This window comes from Anser brachyrhynchus, assembly GCF_964034855.1.
Source record: "Anser brachyrhynchus genome assembly, chromosome: 2".
NCBI classification, from domain to species: domain Eukaryota; kingdom Metazoa; phylum Chordata; class Aves; order Anseriformes; family Anatidae; genus Anser; species Anser brachyrhynchus.
In genome coordinates, this window is record NC_137695.1 from 108568088 (window position 1) to 108590434 (window position 22347).

Consider the following 22347-nt stretch of genomic DNA (forward strand, 5'->3'; position numbering starts at 1 on the left):
ATTTGTTAATGGTTCTGGCATTACTGTTCAGGAAAAACAAAATGTTCTGTTTTACCCACCTGTTTTCACAGTGGAATCGAGCCAGGATGTCTTTGGCTTTTGTTTGGCTGTTGAGTTGAATTGCCATAGAGACTTTTGAATGCAGTGGTGCATAAACTCTTATCACCCCCTCGGGTATGTCAGACTGCAGGTATGGGGGAAAAGTGACAGCTCCCTAAAGTGAATATTCAGTAGAGTAAGTCTAAGGCACATGTTACTGTAACTCCGATCAGAAGCAGTTCTGCAGCTTTTTTGAGGTTGCTTGCAAAAATCACAGGCATAGATTCACTTAATTATCCAAAAAACAATTTTATAATCATATAATTGCACATTTGTAGATACAGTATGGTAAGATACAACACAAAGACAAAAACTCCTTGGCAAACATCACAGAAATGCATGCAGAATAAAGTACAGCCCTTGAATTTTAATTGCTTGCAATAATAGTTTGAATCAAGTTGTTGTCTGAGATTTTTAAAGTTATTCTTTTAACATTGTTCAGTGGACCAACAGCTTATTTAAAAATATATAAAAATGTATAGGAATGCCTTCCCTTTCCCTTAAAAGCTGAAATTCTCTCAATGCATGAAGATCCAGTCTGTTTCCACCTTCTAGAGCTTCAGCTACATCGAAGCTTACGTACAGTAAAATATTGAAGTACCATATGGTTTCCGTTAATTTGCAATTTGACCTTGTGTAGGGTTCAAAGAATCATCTATGAAGTTTATGCACTCTTCCATGATTAATGGCAGATAAATCAATTAGCAAGGTTTGCATTCCAGTGCTAATCCAGTTAATACCATGCTGAGCAGAGCACAATAGTCTCTCCAGTTTCTGCTGCTGTGTAATTTAGGACATCTGAGACCTGGGGTTTGTGTTAAGTGCTCTCAAAATTCAACTCAGTTATCCAAACAGAGTTTGCTTCCAATTTACCCTTCATATTTCAGCTACCTGCCATGGCTAGTCTCCTTTTTACTAGATGCAAAACCAATTAGTACAATCAATGAACTTGTCTTTCCAAAGGTGCGGGGCTACAGTAATGCACTCTCCTTAGAAGCTCTCATTGTGCTCGCTCCAGAGTGAGGACGGTTTTGGCACAGAGTAACCTAGACCTATTTTTTAAACAAATACTTATGTCTGTATCTGCATCATGAATGTATATCCTCCCCACAGCACATTTCAGACAGTGCCAGCAAATGAATTCTCCAAAAAGCTGAATTAGCATGTATTCACCATTCACACATATCCTCTATTTCTATTTTTTTCCAAATGCTCCCTTCTGCAATTTCTGTGTTGTCTATGTTAGGTGGTTTATTCTCTATTTCTCACAATCTCTTAATACCACTCCTTCCTACTTTGTCGTCTCTTTTTTTCCTTCCAGCCTATCCTCTGATATCTGTAGGGGCCTCAACCAGTGCCTTGATTACTCCTCTTGTAATTCACCTATCTCCATTCTTTTAAATCACCATGAAAGAACGTAAAGGCCTCTGTTTTGGTTGCCAAAGGTAGTTACTACATGGTGGTACCACACGAAAGCTGCTATAGGGACTGCATATGTTGCACAGATGTGTACAACTTGCCAAGTTGCCTGGTTTATATGTTACACTTAACAAGTATGTTCATCTGAGGTGTCTGTTGAAGTAGTGTTCCTCAAGTAAGTTCTTAAATTCTACATCCAGTTGGTGGAGAAAAGCTGGTGGTTTTAAGACAACCAGAGGAAGATCTTTGTATCAGACTTTCCTAAGCCTGAACTGGACCTGGAGCTCTGGAAGTCCTCCAAGGTATCCACCTCTCTCCTCTGACTATCTGGTGAATAGAGACCTGAGAACTACTTCATCAGATGCTTAAAATTTAGACCTAGTTTTGGTGTCTATGTAGGGCAAACTGGATTTTCTTTCTGCTTAGGAAGTTAGTGTAAAGCTGTAAAATCAAAACTTGCAAGGAGAATATCGAGTGTTCTGAGCCAGAGCATGAGTAAGTGCAACTACTAATATGGACCATCATATTACCCAACTACAGATCCATGCATTTATAGAATATCTACAGGTCTGTAAAGGACCATCTACATATGATCATTTTCTTATAAAACATGTACAAAAACATCACGTGTGTAACAGTTTATAACTTGGAAATTTCAGAAATCATTCTGCATGCATCACCTTTTCTCAGTCAATCCCCAGTGTTTTGTCTTATCAAAATATTGGGATGGGAAGCACATCTTTCAAGATAGCTCCCAAATCACAAAATCACAGAATGTTATGGATTGGAATCAGCTTATTTGTATGGCAAAATATACAAGCTGTTGTCTGACTGGAAAGTTAAGGGACGTTCTATTTTAAAGGTTTGTATAAAACCCACTATTCTAACACTTTCACTCATACTGGTTTTCTCTATTAAAATACACTTGATTTACATATAGTTAAAGAATTTATCTACTACATTGACCATAATTTCTTGAGAGCAAGTTCCCTATGTATGAGGAACTGCATAGGCAAATAATAATGTTGACAATCACTACTATGGTGAAGAGAGCATATATGGCAAAAGAGATGCAATAAGCAAACTTAAGTCAGCCACTTAGAAAGGGCAAAGGGGTGGATTATGTAGATTTGGCAGAGTTAAGGAGAAAGGCAAAATGAAAGTCTGATGTTGGTCTAACTCACCCCAGATGGCAGCACTTAGAATAGAAATAAAATTTGAAGACATATTTAAAGAAGCAGTAGCTTTATAACACCTCTATAGGAATTTCCTCCCCACACCCCAGAAGCTTTTATGAGATAACAGAGGAGGGATGTTAGTTAAAGCTGACATTTGGATATGTTACATTTTTATCACACCTCTGGTCTTTCAGGTCTCTCCCGCTCCATGGTCTTTCTCCTCAGAAGTTTTCTCACTCCTTTGTCAAACATCAGCTGCCTCTTGCTGTTGTTTATTGCTGCCTCATTCATTTTTCTCACTTGGGAAATCAGGAAGGATGGAACCTAAAGGGAGGAAAACAGAGCTGAGAATAAACAGTTGATTTTCCCCCTCCTAAAACTGGTGTTTGGTCTTCAAAAAGTTACCAAATTTCATGTATCAGAAGCTCTATTTATTACTGCAAGATACATGGGTTTAGCAGCTCCCCCTAACAACCCACCTTTGGTGGTTCATCTTTCATTCCATATCAATCTTTTTAGTGATGTTTGCCATGGTAGGAACTTTATTACGAAGCTGTCTTTGCAATCTACATCATAACTTCCCTTTTTCATGAGGAAAAGAGTTAAGACCGTCATCATCTTCACACCAACTTTCAGAAGTCTAGCAAGTAGTATACACTTTTGGCCCGTATTTTGATAGACTAGACTTTAAACAGTCATTTCATTTGATTCAAGTGTAGATGTCTCACCTAGGCATCTAGATTAAATCATTCTCCTATACATTCTCCTATAAAATAATTGGTGTGGGATAGGTACCTCTACAGGGCAATTCATGCAAAAGGGAATGTCTTAGATAGGCAAGGTAAATATCCTTCCAGAGGTACCTACCACTTTATCTCATTCTAGATATGTAAGACTCCAGCCAGTTACTAAAGAATAGTTAAATCTTTCTCAGAAAGAAGCTCAGTTTAGTCTGTTTTCTACAGTTCTGCTGTATATAGCAAAATCCTTCCCTGTACTGGAACCATAAAGAGGGAACCAGCATTACTCACTGTCCACAGGATGTCCTGGTACCGAATTAAAAGCCGCACAATATGCGCTGTGGTGGCAGCTGCTTGCATTTCTTGTTGGTTTGCACGTTTCCCTTTGTAGATGAAGAGGTTTGGTGCAACTATCATAGAAACATTCCACAAATTCATTTTATTCTTTCCTTCATTAGCAACCACCTTCTTCAGGAACTGAAGAAAGGCCTGGAAAAACAACACTTATTATGCTCAGACTCACAAAATATTTTACCCAAATGAAGTATTTTCAGATGCACAACCTATATGGCTAGAAAGCTGCCATGTTTGCACTTGGAGGTGAAATTTAGGGGGTTTTGTATTCTCATTTGGATTTCTTGCTGTCACAGTTACAACATCAACCACAGAGAAATAATTCAGCAAAATACATTTTTATAAATTATGTACCACTTAGAGCATAATCCCAAATCCATAGAAGTCAAATACAGTATCAGTAGTAAGGCTCTGAACCCTGTAGTACACAAAAGCTAAAAGGGTGTTGCAATGGAATAATTAATTTCTTCATAGGTTTCAAAGTGTCCGTTTTGATCTATCTGGTCACGATTTTATGTTACCATCATCAGGGTGATCAGTGTCTCTTCAAATGTGCACCAGTCCTATATGTGATATAATCTGAGGCACTTCTGCCAGCAACCCCCAGACTTTTGTTCTGGGATAATGAAAGCAAGAAGCACTCAGTGGTTATTCTCTGACGTCACTTCTGCACATGCATGGCAGACTCAAAGGAAACTAGTTTCCCTTTTGGGCAGTTTATTCAGAATTTTACTTGTGTGACTGAATAGGATGGATTGTAGCTGTGGCTAGAGTTGGGGTCTCCCAGTGAGTCCTTTTGCAAGACAACACCATTAAAACCAATATCTTTGTATCCTGACATTGCTATTGAAACATTTTTACAAACCAAGGGATTAAAAAACAGAAAATGTGTTGGAGAAATTTCTAAAATCTCATTATAGATTGCAAGTAGAGACACACTCAGTTTTGTCATCATTTCTATTTTAGTATAAAAGCCTACCAATAATTAAAGCCACTCTTCTAGCATGTTACATATAGGGCTCCATATCTGTACGGACTTTTTTACAAGAAATAGCTCCCATTGTTCACAGATGACTGGCAAGACCTTCAAACACTTGGAAGATGGTTGTTATTCACGTCCTACACCCATGAATAAATACAAGTAAATAAAGTACCTGGTTTCATAGAATCATAGAATCATAGAATTGTTTGGGGTGGAAGGGCACTTCCAACTCCCCTGCCTTGGTCATCAAGGGACATCTCCCACCAGACCATGTTGCTCAAAGCTCCAGCTAACCTGGCTTTAAACACTTCCAGGGACAGGGCATCCACAACTTCTCTAGGCAACCTGCTGCAGTGCCTCACCATCATCAAAGTAAAGATTTTTTTCCTAATATCTAATCTAAATCTACCCTTTTTTAGTTTAAAGACATTAACCCTTGTCCTATCACTACACTTCCTGACAAAGAGTCTCTCTCCAGCTTTCCTCTAGGCACCCTTTAGGTACTGGAAGTGTTCATAAAACTATATCTAAACTAACCAACAGGAGTTCTTCTTGGGTTGGGAACCTGCAGGGTCTTCATGAGAAGGGGACCTGATAAAACATCTGTGGCTCCCTGGTAACTCATTCACCCAGGTTTTCTTTAAGTGGAAACAAGTCCAAAGACCCAGACTGTGTCTCTTAGGGTCAGAGCACAGCTCTAACCAGATCTGGGAGCTCCCCACCACCCCAAATGCTTGTAGGCACAGTGTTTGTATCATGGAATGGTACAGGGATGTGGGCATTGGATTGTGAAGCAAAACAGCTGAGGCTGAGGCCCTGACATTCGTGCTGTAGATACATATTTCAGGAGTTTTTACTTTGGATTACCTCCTTCAGTCTGGTCCAGTGAACTGGAAGCCCTTCAGCCCTCGGGGTGCTCTAGGCAAGCTCCTTGGGGACAGCTTCTCTTTTAATTTCAACCTAGAGAATTCCAGTTATACAGAACCCTCAGGAACTGAACCTTATTTTCCCAAACTATCCAAGGAACATGCCTCTTTTAAAAGGATGCTTCAAGATAAATGATCTCTGGGAGCCATTTACTAACATTTGGAGTTGGATACCTTCAGTAACTATTTCTAATTGCTTGTAAAAGAAATGACAGCTAGGGAATTTGATCACCTTTTCAAGGAAATTATAAGAAACACAGATGAATACTTTCATGGTGCAACTTCTGATCATTGACTGTTAAGAGAAAAAAAACCACAAAACTGGCTCTCATTTAGAAGTCAAAGGCACCACAGATGGCAGGTGATACCAAATAAAGAACTTACCTTGGCTGTGTCCCTGTTGGCTTCAGGCAGCAGCATGATCAACAGATGCAAAGCTTGGAGCTGTAACTTGATCTTGGAGATTTCTAAGAACATGAACAATTATATTTTTCAAATCCCAGTTACAATTGGTTTGATCTAAAAACCTGGTTGGTCAGCAGTTCTAGAAACACAGCAATGACTAGCCAGTTCAGATTAACATGTTTAGCTATTGACTAACAACAACTTTTTTCCCAAATATAAATTTGGTTTAATGAGTGGGTTTTTCCTTAATATCTGGGATCTTTGTCACAGACAGAGACAAGGCTATATAAAATTCTGTCTAAATAACAAGGACCCAATATTTTTCAGTGCTAATCAGATTCCCTCTGATATCTGGGTCAGAATGTGTTGTACAGGGATCAAGTAGTTTCCACCCTTTCAAACTGAAATTGTTTTCAGAAAATTTTCATACTAATATTGTTGAGTATTTTGCTGAATGCTTATGTTATTAGAGTGGAGACTGATTGTTCGTAACTTAAAAAAAATATTTGTTCCAAATCTAGCACTCTAGCTAAATGTCAGTTACAAAATGCAATAATGAGTTGCGATGGAGAAGATGGGAATGGAATACACTAACTCTCATCCACTTCCATTCTGGGAGGGTGAGTGAGGTTGGGGGAAAATCAAAAGTGTGATGTGGATAACGTGTCTATTAGTAAGAAGAATAGTCACTTTATTTTGCACAGATACCTCCTGTTCAGTCTTCACCACACTGGAAAGTGATCATCACTGCATTCAGTCTGGGTCTCATAAGGAGCATACTTAATTATGTGAAGGATGCAGCAAGGGGTCACCTCTCCATGCCCTTTAAGCTACCTCATGGAGACAGAAAATTTGGCCACAGCCTTATATAAAGGTTCTAATTTTTCTGTACCAGTCTGCCTAATAAATTCACCATCCTGATAGTCTCACTCTGTCCTAGCTCAAGTGAATTTACAATAAAGTCAATAGGTATTGCAGGGTACTACTGCACTCTTCCTGGAATGGAAATGAACGAAATGTACTCCAAATAAGACGGCGTGTGTACACTGTAAACAAAAACAGATGGCCTGAAGCCATCTGTGATCGCATGCATCTTGTATGAATATTCTGACCTCAACATAAACTTTAAGAAAAATAATAGATCTAACAGAATATTAACTAAAAGGAAGTGACTTGAACTTACCTTGCAGAAATTTTCATTTATGAAATCTGTGATTTGTGTGAATTAGCCTACATATGAAAGATATTGCTCAACCATTGTTTGTTCAAAGGGTTAAAATCTCACACTAAACAGTTGTGTCACTCACACAATGAATCTATACTATAGGCTAAATACACAGATTTTTTTATTTTTTTTCCCCGTCTAAAAAGGAACGGTTGCAGAAAAATTAAATGCTTAGGCCACTCAGTAGATCTTTTTTTCTTTCTACTTCTGCACTGCTGCAATTTATCAACATCAGTTTATAAAAACTCCTTTTCTACCTACTTTCCACTAAAGTGATGAAAGCAGGCAGATATTCCACTGTGAAGAGCGGGCTTGGGAGTTCTCTTATAAACATTTTCAGCAGTCCTGCTGCATCATTGTTTCGTACTTGGTCCCAGTCAAAAGTGTCTTCATAAAATTTTGCCTCCAGTTCTTGATGAAGATTCTGAAAGATAAGAGGAACATCTGACCTTCAGTCATTGCTTCTAACCTGGCAATCTGAGATCACTTCAGAAATCTTTTTACAAACAACAGGCATGTTTATACCACAGTTGAATTAAAGTAGCCCTAAACCAGTAGTGGTCCTGGTACAGCTGTGTGGAGTTCAGAGCAGGTTAACAAGACAGATTCCTGGGGATATTTTGCAATGCAGGCTAAATTTTGTTTGCTATAGCTAGATCTCTGCCAGTGACATATTTGACATATTAAAATACTCATCCAGAGGTTTTGACCCTTAAATCACAAAGGAGTTGCATGTTCTTCCTCACTGCCAGTGAAATTGCTAGACAATCTGTTGGCATCCTAGTCCAGGGGCCCTGAGCAAATGGTTTGAACTTCATGACTTCCTGTCTTTAGAAGGATATTTTCTTTTAGGTTAGTGATAATTAAATTTGATCACTTTGTAAAAAAATGAAGGTAGCAAATCATCATCAAATTATCAGAAAAACTACACTTGATGCATGTTAAAACAAACAAACAAACAAACAAAACAAAACAAAACAAAAACAAACACCTCAAAAGCCCAAGAGAGAGTTCAGATAGAATTGATTATACTGTTTTGGGTGCATATCTAATCCTGTTGTTCTCCATGTTAGCATCTTGCTCTATAACCAAGGTATATTTAGCTCTGGAGGGTAACAAATCAATGTTTCATATGTGTAAGAATGGGAAATATTCAGTAAAGTTCCTATTAGGAGCAGAATTTGGCTTCAAACCCAGATCACTGTTTGGAAAATGTAAGCTCTGTCAGAAAGTTTTTGGCTAAATAAGATTGAAGGAAGTCCTTGTAATGTAAGGATATCCATAAATAATACAGCTTTCACAATTATTACTGGCCATATGCTGCCTTATCCATAAGAAGCCTGTTAATGTTTTTTTTTGTGAGACTGTTTTTGACAAAATACATCTGTAGCTGATATTCAAGTTTCAGATCATGCTTTTGTCAAATATACATTACTACTATGAAAAAAAAAAGCCAACAAAACAAAATAAAACAAAACACAACAAACAACAACAACAAAAACCAGTACATTTGGACAGAAAAGCTTTCAAAAATGAATTCTGTTTACCATGCCTCACTTGAATGGAAGGAAATTACATATCAAATATGGTCACACATAATGAAGTGAAATGGCTGGCACAAAAGGAAATAGAGACTCATTCAGGATTTGGTATATAATGTTACAATCTCATTTTTACCAGCACATTTTACTTCTTGTAATCTGGGCTATCTCAGCTTCCTCTGTTCACATCCTTTGCCCATAAACCATACAAACACCTGGATTAAATTTTCTCTTGGTAACTGACTGGGAAATGTGGAACAGAACTCCTCACCTTATCAAAATCACAAGAGGAGAGAAGAACTACTTTCCATGTTTCTGCTGAGAAAGCAGTAGAAATACAAAGAAAAACTTTTGAAACATGTACATATATGTGTACATATATGTGTACATATATGTACAGGTAAGAATAGATAGAGATAGATATTTATACATAGAAACATACACACACACACAGACACATGCATCTAAGTGCTTTCAAAAACTTTTTGGCCACTTTTTTACCATGGCTGATCCCACGGTAGATTATTGTGCAGTTTTGGTTCACTGGAGCTTTCGTTACAAACTAGATTAGAGACTAGATTAGAGAGGAAAAGTTGTATTTATTTCTCCTATTCTTTGTTTTATAGAAGAGTAACCTTTAATTGCTTCCATATGCCTTTTCTTCTCCAAATAAGAATGAAATAAAATTGGAATGCCCTCAAATCCTAATGTCATAATAATGTATGAAGGCTTTGAAGGATGAAATCTGGATCTACTTTGAAAAAAAAAACCCTCTCTCTTGCTGGTTGGATTGTTGGACAGACTTAAATGAAGCCAAAACTCAAATAATTTAAAACATTTATGTGGGCAGTTTGACTTACCACCCAGTACAGGAAAGTTACAGATGAACTCATATCTCATAGCATCTCCCTGGGTAAAGGCTGTGAATAAGGAGTGAACAAGACACAGCACAGTACATGCAAAGAACAAGAAAGTCATTTAATTAGGTAGAGCACAGCCCTGCTGTGTAATCTCCCCAAAGACATCTGAGAAATTTGAGATTGTGTGAAATAATACTCTAAGTATTTATATGAAAAAATGAGGAAGCTGACAAGTACAGGACAAATTAGGAGTTCTCTTCTTCAAGATGTGGCACTTTGCAAGGTACTGAATACTTTTATCAATCCAGAAAGACAAAAGGAGTTAGGATGCCACTGCCTATCTTTGGTGCATTTCACATGATGCTGCTTTTTCTTGTACAGTCACTTTTGATGATACCCAGCCCATCAGTGTTTAGTAATCCCCAACATTAGTTTTTGCGCATGTGCCACCAGGCTGAGCTTTCCTGCTTCAGAAAGCAAGAATAGCTATCTTGAGGGTGAGAAAGTGTGAATGGGAGGTTATCACAATAAGGAGTTGCTAGATTTGGATTAAAAAAAAATATGGAAAAGAGATAGATGCTTCAAAGCCCAGAAAACAAAAACAAAAACAAAAACAAAACACCTTCATTTCCTATCTTGCCTCTGGCACAGGCCTTCAGCTTCTAGAATCAAGTTGGTCTGGAGGAACATTTCCAAGTGTTACTGCACTGTAGTGGCAGAGCCAAGGTTATTGGCTACCAGCTAGCCTGTGTTCATGGCCTGCAAATAGCCTGTGAAAATACAGCATTCTAGGCTGCCAAACAGTGAAGACAGGTCAAAATTCTCTCACTTGGAACATGAAATCGTAAGATCACAGAAGACAAATGAGAAATAAAATGACACAAAGGTTAAAATGACATAGAATAAGAACTTAAGTTAGCTCAGCTTGACAATTCTGGATTTCTGAAATAAATTAAAAAGGAGATAAGATCACAGCAATTTTGGATGACAGAGATAAACTGGAAGTATCGCTCAATGTTTAGTTCAATTCAACACCAAGTCCATGCTTTATATAGAACATTAACAAATGCAAAGCAATAGACCACATGCTCTGTGATTTATTGGTTCCCAGGAACTAATCTGACCTTTCACTGGTAGGACTGGGAATGCTGATCTACACATATCAGTATTTATGTACAGTTAGTATTTGTGTGTACTGTGTTATTTGACATAGAAGCTGTGGTCCAGGAGACAGAAAACTAGCACAAACATCTACCTTAACCCTGGAGGCAGATCCGGGCACTCGAAGAATTCCTTCAGTTTCTAAACCAGTTTCCTCAAGCTTGAGCAGCAGCTGAAAATAAGCAAAACCCAGGAAAATACTCAGAAGTATTTTAAAATACTTTTTTTTTTTTTTTTCAACCTAGGTCTCCTTGAAACTAACTTGAAAAAGATACATTTATAAATAATTTGCTAATGAAAACAAGCCAGATCATGTAAGTAAGCCTTCCTAATTTGATCTCTATATCCCTGACCCTGAAATCCGGCATATGGAGAGTACGGAAAACCGATAACACAGTAGGCCCCTCTGTCCTTGATTTGGGACTTGGCACTGCTATAGAACAAGTAACACATAAATGTATTAATAAAAGGGCAGATACACTGGGTTAAATACAATGGTGTTTTGAAGGAAAATTAACCTCAGAGAAATGTTTAAGTCTCTCCCTGAGGAGCACAATGGAATGGATTATAGATAACATGTTTCTGGGACCTGAGAACTCAGATTAGAAAATGATCACAAGATATTTTATTTTGAAATTTCTGTGAATAGAGCAATAGGCTTTGCACTCTAAGTTTTTATTAAAAAAAAAATAAATTGATTTAACAGAAATTAGATTGAACAAGAACAAAAAATCCTTTCTTAGTATTTATTCATATAGCTTTGAAGTTTCACTACCCGCTCTACTTTTTGTCCTAGCTGTTGGATCCTTCTAATTTCCAACAGTAACTTGACAAAGGACCCATGAAGCTGCTTGCAAAGTCATACAAATATTCAAGATCTGTCAGTCTTTCCCCTGACATTCCTTGCCACTTCCCCTTTTCTAAGTATTTACATTGAAATTTTTTGTAATGTCAAGTTCTTGTAAATCTGTGTAAATGTATGTGTGCTTGTGTCTGTGTACCTATCTCCAAGACATCTGCTGGATGTCAATGTATAGTCAAAAGACTTATATAAATGATGTTTATCTTGTCATAAAAACCTCAAAGAGAAGATACCACATCCACTCTGGAAATAATAGCTAAGTAATACCTGCAGTTTGAATCCACATGGAATTAAAACTTCTGACAGAATTCATTTGTGCTACTTCTGCACAAACACATACAATTTTGCCTGCCTCTCTAATTTAAGGAGAAAGGGAAACAGAAAGCCTGACATTTGTTTTTCAAGGTTTACTGTATGGTGCCACACAACTACAAAAATGGAAAGAGGTCCCCACCATAGAAAAAATGCAAGAGAAACAATTGTCTGTGTGTCATGAGGTGTTCAAAACACAACATACATACAGAGACCTGTAGAAGACACCTTGAAAACTGCAAAGCTTGTATCTTTTCTTATCTGACGTGTGTTCTGGGTGTCAGTGCAAATGACGGAAATGCCAATCTTAGTGGCTTAGACGGTCACGTTATACTCACTTTTTGGAAGATGAGGGGAACTTTTACTCCAGGAACCTTCTTTTGATCATTCTCCAGCAGCACTGCGAGAGGGACTCCAAAAAGACCATTTTCTTAAAAATAACAACAACAAATATGAAAGAGAGCAAACACAGCCTTGCACATGTCCTTTTAGCAATGCTGAGCAGTGCCCAGGTGGCTGCCATGCAGATGCCATGGTACAGTACCTCGTCCCCGCACCCTCTCTGTGCGGTTCCTCTTCAGCTCCACTCCCAGGGCATCATAGAAGGCTGTTAGCTCAATCAGGGAGAGGTAGCGGATCTTCTTCATGTCTTCAGGAGAGAGGTCTCCAACCTCTGTCAGTCCAAACCGGCTTTTCCGAACAATGAATTTCTACAGTAGAGATGGGTTGCATCTTTATTTGCACTAGAATTAGCATGTGAATTTTTGTTTTTAAAGAGATGCTCATATTTGAAAGGAAGTCAGGGTAGATGGGTAACACCAAAGAGCTGAACTGCAACTCTATATATTAACCTGGTATGTTGATATTACTTCCATCCACCTGAAACATAGCTTAGCTTCTTGCTTATGATAGAATCACAGAATCACAGAATCATCTAGGCTGGAAGAGACCTCCAAGATCACCGAGTCCAACCTCTGACATAACACTAACAAGTCCTCCACTAAACCATATCACTAAGCTCTAAATCTCAACGTCTTTTAAAGAACTCCAAGGATGGTGACTCAACCACTTCCCTGGGCAGCCCATTCTAATGCCTAACAACCCTTTCGGTAAAGAAATTCTTCCTAATATCCAACCTAAACCTCCCCTGGTGCAACTTTAGCCCATTCCCCCTCGTCCTGTCACCAGGCACGTGGGAGAATAGACCAACCCCCAGCCTCCTTTAAGGTACCTGTAGAGTGTGATAAGGTCGCCCCTGAGCCTCCTCTTTCCAGACTGAACAATCCCAGCTCCCTCAGCTGCTCCTTGTAAGACTTGTTCTCCAGACCCCTCACCAGCTTCATTGCCCTTCTCTGGACTCTCTCGAGCACCTCCATGTCCTTCTTGCAGCGAGGGGCCCAAAACTGAACACAGTACTCGAGGTGTGGCCTCACCAGAGCTGAGTACAGGGGCACAATCACTTCCCTAGCCCTGCTGGCCACACTGTTTCTTATACAAGACAGGATGTTGTTGGCCTTCTTGGCTACCTGAGCACACTGCTGGCTCGTATTCAGCTGCCTATCAACCAATACTCCCAGGTCCTTCTCGGCCAGGCAGCTTTCTAACCACTCATCTCCCGTCCTGTGGTTCTGCTTGGGGTTGTTGTGCCCCAGATGCAGGACCCGGCACTTGGCCTTGTTGAACTTCATACAGTTGGCCTCAGCCCATCGGTCCAGCTTATCCAGATCCTCCTGCAGAGCCTTCCTACCCTCGAGCAGATCAACACATGCACCTGACTTGGTGTTGTCTGCAAACTTACTGAGGGTGCACTCAATCCCCTCATCCAGATCATCGATAAAGATATTAAAGAGAACTGGCCCCAGTACTGAGCCCTGGGGGACGCCACTAGTGACCGGCCTCCAACTGGATTTGACTCCATTCACCACGACTCTTTGGGCCCGGCTACCCAGCCATATTCTAACTCAGCGAAATGTACGCCAGTCCAAGCCATGAGCAGCCATTTTCTTGAGGAGAATGCTATGGGAAATGGTGTCAAAAGCCTTACTGAAGTCAAGATAGACCACATCCACAGCCTTTCCCTCATCCACTAAGTGCGGTGTCACTGGAGCAGAGATGTTAACCTCAGTGCTCTGCCTGTACTCTGGTCTGGAAGAACGAGTTACATGCTAACAAAACTTTGCCCAGTTTTAGCAGTATATTACACTTCGCTTTGCTTCTTCCTCCCCCAGAATGCTTTTGATTGTTGTTAAAGTAACGGACTCATATCATCACAGATATAGTTGTATATCCATTAGTGGTGGGAGGGATGAATACATGTCTGCTTTGCATAATACTACTCATTTATGAGGTCTTAAAGGGGAATTCAGAGTAAAGATCAGAAGAAAGTCCAGCAGTAAAACCAGCTAGTCCTGATGCCAACCTGACACTTTACTGGTACTTTTTATTGCTCAAGAAGCATTTAGGCATAGAAATGACTCCCAGCAGCTAAGAAATCATTTATTCAAGTAGGCTTGAACTAAATATTTAGTAATATTGGTCATGTGAAGATGTCTACATATTTTAGAAGCTGGAGTGTCATGGACCAGAGCCAGGAGTATTGCATCACACCATAAGCATTTGTACAAATGTCAGAAAGAACAAATACCCATCCGTTTTTGACACGATTGCTAGAAATAATAACAAAGTATGGTATAAAGCATGCTTTCCAAAGCACTGTGGAACTTTGGTGTTATATATATATTTTTAATTTAGTTATAACTCAGAACAGTAATTGTTAGTCAGAGGTACAAATAAACACCATTGCAAACAATCTCTTCTCTTCAGGGAATTGTGTGGAAACACATTTTTTAAGAGTGTTTTGCTTCTGGAGATTTCTTCCCAGTCCTCCCATTTTAAACAAATTTGGACTCAATATATTTAACCCAACCCAGCCAAACATACCAAGAAAAAGGCAGGGAAAAAAAAAATTACACCAGATTTCAAAAGTAGGAGAAGACAAAGGACATATAGATCATGTAGGCTGGGTCTTCCTGAACTGCATTGCACACAGTTTTTCAATATGGGTTAATCAAAACTGGGGAGTGCAGGGAATGGAATAATGTATTTGCATGATGGTTGGGGCATTTTAGTCAAGAATCTTTACTCCCCAAAACTCAGCAAGTCTATTGTAACTCTTATGCTGAGACTTAATAATACAACTGGATCTACATGGATCATGGCCTTCTGAAGATAAACAAAAATAATTTCTATGTCTTTTCAGCCCCATTGATGTACAATGTCCAAAAACACTGTAAATCATCTTGGGGAAAAAAAAAATTACACAGTGTATATATATATATTTCCTGAGGGGATGGAGAATAAAACATAGAGAATAACAAAGTCTGTTTGCAAGTACGCTTACCAAGACAAAATGACAAACTCTCCAAAATTGATTACAAAGGGTAGCTACAAAGATTTTTCATATTGGCTAGTTGACTTCTAGGGTCATAATAATGTGATGCAATGTTAACACAAGGTTTGGGGCTATGCTTCTTTGTTGTGTCTTCTGTCATAATTTTCCAGTGATTTTTCTTACAAACAGTGGAGTCAAGCTATGTAGCATCAAAGATAGCTGTGGTATTCTGAAAATTAAAGAACTATTATTTTGACTAAGGATTGTGTCTGATATTGTTTGACACGTTGTCTCTGTATATATGGTTTACTATACGGAACTATATGGTTTACTATACGGAACTATATGGTTTACTATAGGCCTGAAATGCTTACTGACTTTAATTCTGAAAAATCTTTGGCTAAGTCGCATTAATTATGTTTCCGTGTTGGGGAAATTGCAAGTAACCCTATGGGGCAAGTGATGTTTATTTGGCTCCTCTGGAAGCTGCAGAGGACATGGTATTTTATGACATAATTTCTCTACATGTAGCTCAGTATATGCCATCCATGATGCTGATTATACTAGCATGCAAGAAAGCTACCAGAAAAAGTATGATGTGTAGACTTCAGTCTGTCCCTTTTGGCCCATCTTGAGGAAGTTGGGACAGTCCTTAAGAGCATGAGTCTGCATAACAGACCAAGAGGTGATTTTTTGCTGGGTCCCATTACAGTCTGAGGCATTACAGGAAAAAATAAATACCATGAGTGGCAACACATGAACTAAGAATGAACTAAGCAACACATGAACTAAGAAAAATGCCAACACCAACAGCTACAATTATTGACTACGTTTAGAATGTTTATGTCTCTGATGACCTGAAATGTTTCTTGTGTAATCTTCCAAGTGTACAGAAAGCTGCCCTGCATGCAGAAGACTTCACTGCAAGCACAATAATGTCCTTTTCTAAAACTAATGTCCTTTTCTAAAACTAATCAATTATGCATCCATGGGTCCAAAATAATCAACGTGGCACATTCTCTTCCCTGTTTGTCACCAGTTTTCCTGATCTATCAACTGAAAAGTTAGTGTCAGAATGGTTGCAGAGAACAATTTTTGTGTGTGTGTGTGTAATAGTAAAGGCTGAGGTTTAGTCTAATAGTATAGTCTGAGGTTTGCTATTGCAAGGAGCAAGGAGGAACTCTTGGTTTGTGAGAGACATGACAAATGTAGAGATAACCTTATTCTCCAAAGGATGCCAAGTTAACCACACCACAGAAAAACAACAAAACAAAACAAAAAAAAACAACAACAAACAAACAAAAACGAAACTAAAACACAGAGATTTCATACCAGTTGTAATCTATTTGGTATCTTATCCCTCCTTCCACAAGGAAGTTTAATTCTACATCTAAAGTTCTGCTTCCTTGGTGGTGCCTCAGATAGACAAATGGATAATTCTCAGACAATTCAATGTCTGTGTGGATAGCAACAATTTCGGATTAGTTCAGGACCTCAGGATGCCATAACATTCAGGAAATGCTTCCAAATAATTTACAGCTATTTCAGACATCTCACTAAAGAGGTGATATCTGGAGCATGAACCTAATGCTCCAGTTGTCAGTAATGGAAGCTGTGAGGGCTGATGAAAATAGAAAAGTATCTACTGAATTCAATGAATAATTCCAGAAAATGGCATGACTGCTCACTGTAGGTCTTGTTGGATGATAGGATATGGTTAACTTTCCTTTAGCCATTCATGTAGTGTCTCCTATAGTGTAATTGCATAGAATATTGATTGGAGGCAATCAGCACTGCTGCAGGACTAATGCTTGCTTTCCTCTCCTTCATCTGTGGAGCAATTTTAAACCTATGTGTTAACAAAGGCAGATAATCTGTGGGGGAATAAAGTAGGAAAGCAGACCAGTAATGAAAATGATTGCTGGTATTAGTGCCAGTAACGACTTCATTTCGATATGAAAAATGTGCAGGCGGTGCAATATTTGTGGATTGAGTTACATATATTAATTTGTGATGGGTACATCTGAAAACCAGGCTTGAATATCCAGTTTATTTTTGGTACCTCTCTGGGAATCGGTCATAAACTGTAGACAAGCATGGCAGGATCCATAAAGAATTCATATATGGATTTGCCATAAAGAACACATAGCAAAGAACAGCTAATGTACCTTAACAGCCTCCAATGTGCTGGGCATATAAAGCAGAAAATTAATGGGTAAAAAAAATAAATACACAAAACCAAACCAAACCAAAAGAAACAACACCCACAAACATTGAGGAAATATATAGAGAACAAACTTACAGGCAAAGCAGAGTCTTCCTTTTTGAACCTCTGGTTTTTCGTCCACTCTCGGCTTTTTGGAAGGACCGTAATGGATTCTGAGAAAGAGACCTCATAGGAGAGCTCTTCTGTTACGGACGGGCTGCCTTTATCTAGTCCACAGTCTAGACAGCTATTAGCTGAAAATAAGGGATACTGCATATGAACACTGAATGTATGCTTGCATTCAGGACATTAAAAAATTGAACCAAGATGACAAAAATCTTGAGAAAGTAATAAAGGAAGTGCTTCAAAGAGGAATTTCAGTGTAAAACACAGCTTGTTCCTGTTTTGTCTGGAGGAAATAACCCCTTAGAAATAAAATCCTTATTTTCATTTTAGATTATTTAACTTGTTGCTTTTCGTGAGAAAGATAGTCAAGCTGGAACTTCCTGTTTATCATGAATTATCAAGTTTTTGTACTCTGTCCTTGTCTATCCAGGCCAGCAAAGTGTTGGCACTTGTGTGATGAACAATTGAGAAAAAAAAGTATCTGACAGAAAAATGTTTTTGACACATTTTCAGGTCACTGTTGACTTATTTACAATCAAAAGACATTGTGCATATATTTTATATGCATTGTGCATACATTTTATATGCTCACACGCATATGTACTCACATTTCTCACGGTTGCTAGTCTAGGTGTGTAGCACCAAAACAGGACTCAATGTACAATCTTACTGTTTGCAAAAACACTATTTTTACTGTAATTTCTGATAGATACTATGAAATGACTTACTGTACAACTCTGAAGTTTAGTTACCTCCTGAAATTAGTGGATATCAAAGGAAAATTTTTGAGATCGGTACAGTCAAGTACAGAAATACTCTATTGTCATGGAGTCCAAAGTGTGATAATATACATGAGTTCCAGTGTTGCCAACTTTCATGACTGATCTCTCACATTTCAGGACAATTTTACATTTTCCATTAATGTCCAGCTCCTAGACTCATGCAATTGGAACAAGATCACACTTTCCATTGAAAGTGATGTAAAATTTCAGCCCCCAGGACTGCAGAGATGAGTTTACTAATGCGACCCAAATGCATTCAAAAGCCATGGAAATCAGAAGGTGAATTAAAAAGCATTATATATTTTATAAACATTTGCATGCCCCATGATTTTTGAATCATTTCATTTACAGATTTTTTTTTTTTTCCCAACACGTTGTAGCAACATTTATTTTGAAATTCTGGTATGAAAAACGTAAGCCTGGCTTCTGAACTTTGGCCTCAAATGTTACCCAATGGCCAAAGAATTTTAAGATGCTTTTCATCTCTCTTTCCATCCTTACACCTGGTATCACAGACTCTCTGCAGAAGCCCTGGCCATTTGCTACTCAATCTGTTCTAATACGACTGCTTGAGGGGCAGAGGTATCAGTAGAACAGTGAAATTAACAGCTTTTGCAACCAAGGAAAATGTCTGTGGCACTATATCCAAAGTTAAACATCTAAGTGACTATTTTAGAAACTCCATATTTGTGAAAGTTAATATAATTATATTAACAATAAATTAATACTTACTAATAACCCTTTAGGTAAGCCCTGAACAGTAGTGATGGAAAGAGCTTTCAAAATAGAAGATGGACATTCCCTGGAAGGCTACTGACAGCTATCCGGACACTGAGTAGAGCAGAGCTATCATTTTCATTAGCACTGCCAATAACTGCCAGGGCAAAATGTTTAAGCGGTGTCCAAACCGACACCATTAGTATACCAGAATAATAGGGGAGAACCAGAAAGATGATAAATTTCATCATTACAATTTCTGCAGTACTGGAAAAGAAATATGGAGGACATATGCATCTTTCTTGTTATGATTTGCCACAAGAAAATATACTGCTGAGAGACATATTTTTGGCAACTTCTGCACCGTACCCTTTGAAGGTTACTTCCACATTCCAAGCCTTGCAATATTCAGTACATTTTAGACATCGATGCCTCAGAGACATCACTCTGTATTTAAAACACTAGTCTTGAATGGGAAACTTTGGGTCCTACATGACAATAAGCTGACAATGATATTAAGAAAATATATGTAGCATGGCCCCAACACAAAGGAGGGGACTAACCTCAGAACCACAACAGGATCTTTCTGTCTACCATTTTTCTAAGAGGAAGTGAACACTGGTTACATGTTGGCATACTCACAGCTAACTGATTTCCAAACTGGCTTCTGCCCAGGAAGCTGGATACCATTAGAAGGAACTGGTGACACTGGAACTGTCTCAAATGTGGGCTGATAGGCAAGGAAAAATGATCAGACTGCAGTGAAAGTCAACTTCTATGGACAGAAACTGCTACAGTTTAAGCAACAGCAAATCATTCTCAGCTTATACCCTTTAAACAACCTGTTGTGATTTGCCAGAGTACATTTTTCATAGCCGAGCCTGAGAATTAATCTTCCCCAGGCTGCACAGATTTGGATCATGTTGAGGTCAGTGATATTGCAGCTCATTGTAGCTAATGAGTCCTGCCCTGTATAATGACTGAAATTAGCTAAATAAATTGCTGTATGTAATTGTACTAAGCGAAAGGTCCTTGTCAAATTGTAATCCACCCTGCTTTTAATCACTTTGGTCACAAATCTTTCTGGGGGCTCTCTGACACATGCTGAACATCCCAAGTACCTGGCAGACACCAGGCTGTTCACTACATTTCAGGATATTTGGGCACTTGCGAATTGTTAATTGATGGATGCCCTCCAATAGGCTATATACTAACACCTTAGCAGAGAACTGAAAATACAGTTTTTGGGAAAAAAAATATCTTTTTAATAATCATTACTTTCTGCTCCATAAATCATTCTGTGCTGTGTGAAAGCAGGGGAAAGGGCTCTGAGCCTAGTGGATGACTTCCAGGCAGAATCACCTCTCTCTGGCTGCTGGGTTTTGCCCCTTATGCTCAGCAATTTGGGGACTGATAAAAACAAATCTGAGTATGCATGTGTGTGTGTGTGTGTGTGTAGGGTATTGCAGCTCACCTGCACATTTGGGGGTGAAAAAAGTCTGTAATTTAAAAATGCTGTGAATTGTACTCAGTGAAAATGACTACAGTGCCCTCAGCCAGCCTTGTATTCTTTTTGGCTGTTTATTATCCTGCTTGGAGCCCACCAATTTGCTGCCTCACCCCCTGGGCCTTAAGGAGCAGCCCCCAACATGCTGAACATGCCCCGATGAGCCTCCAGCAACAGCTCTTCAAATTGCTCTCTGAATTGTTAAATTGGCAGTTTATCAACAAGCAGCGATGCCTCAGGGCAGTATTTGTTGTCTTCCCTTGATAAAAATGTGTCAGATGTTTAAGAGGCAGGCAGCTCTTCCAGTTGGAAACCTGAAATAACACTGCAGTTGTTTTATTCAGTTTTATCCTCTGAGCTATTTGGGTAATGAAGTCAAATGTAACATGAATAAGACCTCTCCTGAGAGAGTCCATTTAATGGGCTGCAAACTTGACAGCAAACAGGATTTGAGTCACATGGACTTCCTTTGCCAGCAGACTGTACAAACCACTGATTTTTATTTTAATTTATTTATTTATTTTAATGGAGAACTGTAGGATGTTGTTAGTACAAAATCTCATAACATCTTTACAAACATTTTTAAGACATAAAAAAGTAAGTGGATTTCAGCTGGGAGGATGGAAGTGGAAGGGTTGGTTAAACTTGCATCTGCGATTTTGGAAAATCAAACTTTGCTTAAAATCTGCTTGAGATCCAGATGGAGGAATTAATGGTAAATATTCTATGGTTCTATGATTAGCAACTGGCTCACTTTCACTGTGCAGAATGTCTGACCCTACAAACGGTATTCAGAATAGATTTACAGCGAGTCAAGTTTATTAAGGAAAAAATCCTTGCAGCCTTGATATGCAGGTGAAATCAATAATGAAGATGCTGAAGCAAGCAACTTCTGCTAAGCACAGGGGAGCTGGAAAAGGGGAGTTGAGAACACGGCTCTGTCTCCCACCCAGCAGTGCTTGCAAGAGCCTGCAGGCTGCTTGAGCTTGTGGCAGATGGATGTCATGAGCCATGTACAATATCAGGGTAACTAAAAGCATCACGTTCTTGCTTTAATTTCCCAGCCTTCACAGGGGAAGTATAAGAAAAACCTTTGTGTCTTGTGTGGAACTCTCTTCTAAATGAGATCAACAGGACCTTTTAGTCTTTTTTTTTTTTTTAAATAAAAGCTTAGGATAATATGATACAAAGAGAGGGTGGGCTGGGAATACAACCTTTATATTGCATGAATTTTAAAGTTCCATGTTGTTTCTTTAGTAAAAATGAAGATTAAAAAGATTTGGAAGCTCATATCTTAATGAATGTGAAAGGCCAACAGTCAAATTTTGTCCTTAATTAAATTGGGACAGATTTATTCATTTGGCTGGGGCTCTTGTCAAGTCAAGACTTCATATATCCTGATTTCTGACTGAAAGTGATTCATTAGACAGTTCTCATGATCTGGTACTAAAAATGAGCCCAGTGTTTACTAGCATAATGTACACAGGAATTTCCAATGGGAAGAGGAAACTAGAACAGCAAGAAGAAGATGGAGATGAGATAGATAGTTCTTTA

At 38.7% G+C, this 22347-nt stretch overlaps 1 protein-coding gene across 4 annotated transcripts in view; it reads right to left on the reverse strand.

Moving 5' to 3' along the window:
• ARHGAP28 (Rho GTPase activating protein 28) overlaps nt 1-22347 on the reverse strand; it is a 79544-nt gene that overhangs the window by 6524 nt on the left and 50673 nt on the right. For all 4 annotated transcript variants that reach the window (XM_080579392.1, XM_080579391.1, XM_080579394.1 and 1 more), the window contains 10 exons: nt 19929-20016; nt 17758-17915; nt 12609-12774; nt 12403-12494; nt 10985-11062; nt 7590-7752; nt 6083-6165; nt 3728-3925; nt 2877-3020; nt 60-214 (listed from right to left, as the gene is read on the reverse strand). In XM_080579392.1, coding sequence (XP_080435518.1) covers nt 60-214; nt 2877-3020; nt 3728-3925; nt 6083-6165; nt 7590-7752; nt 10985-11062; nt 12403-12494; nt 12609-12774; nt 17758-17915; nt 19929-20016 — 1325 coding nt within the window. The remainder of the gene's footprint in view (nt 1-59; nt 215-2876; nt 3021-3727; nt 3926-6082; nt 6166-7589; nt 7753-10984; nt 11063-12402; nt 12495-12608; nt 12775-17757; nt 17916-19928; nt 20017-22347) is intronic.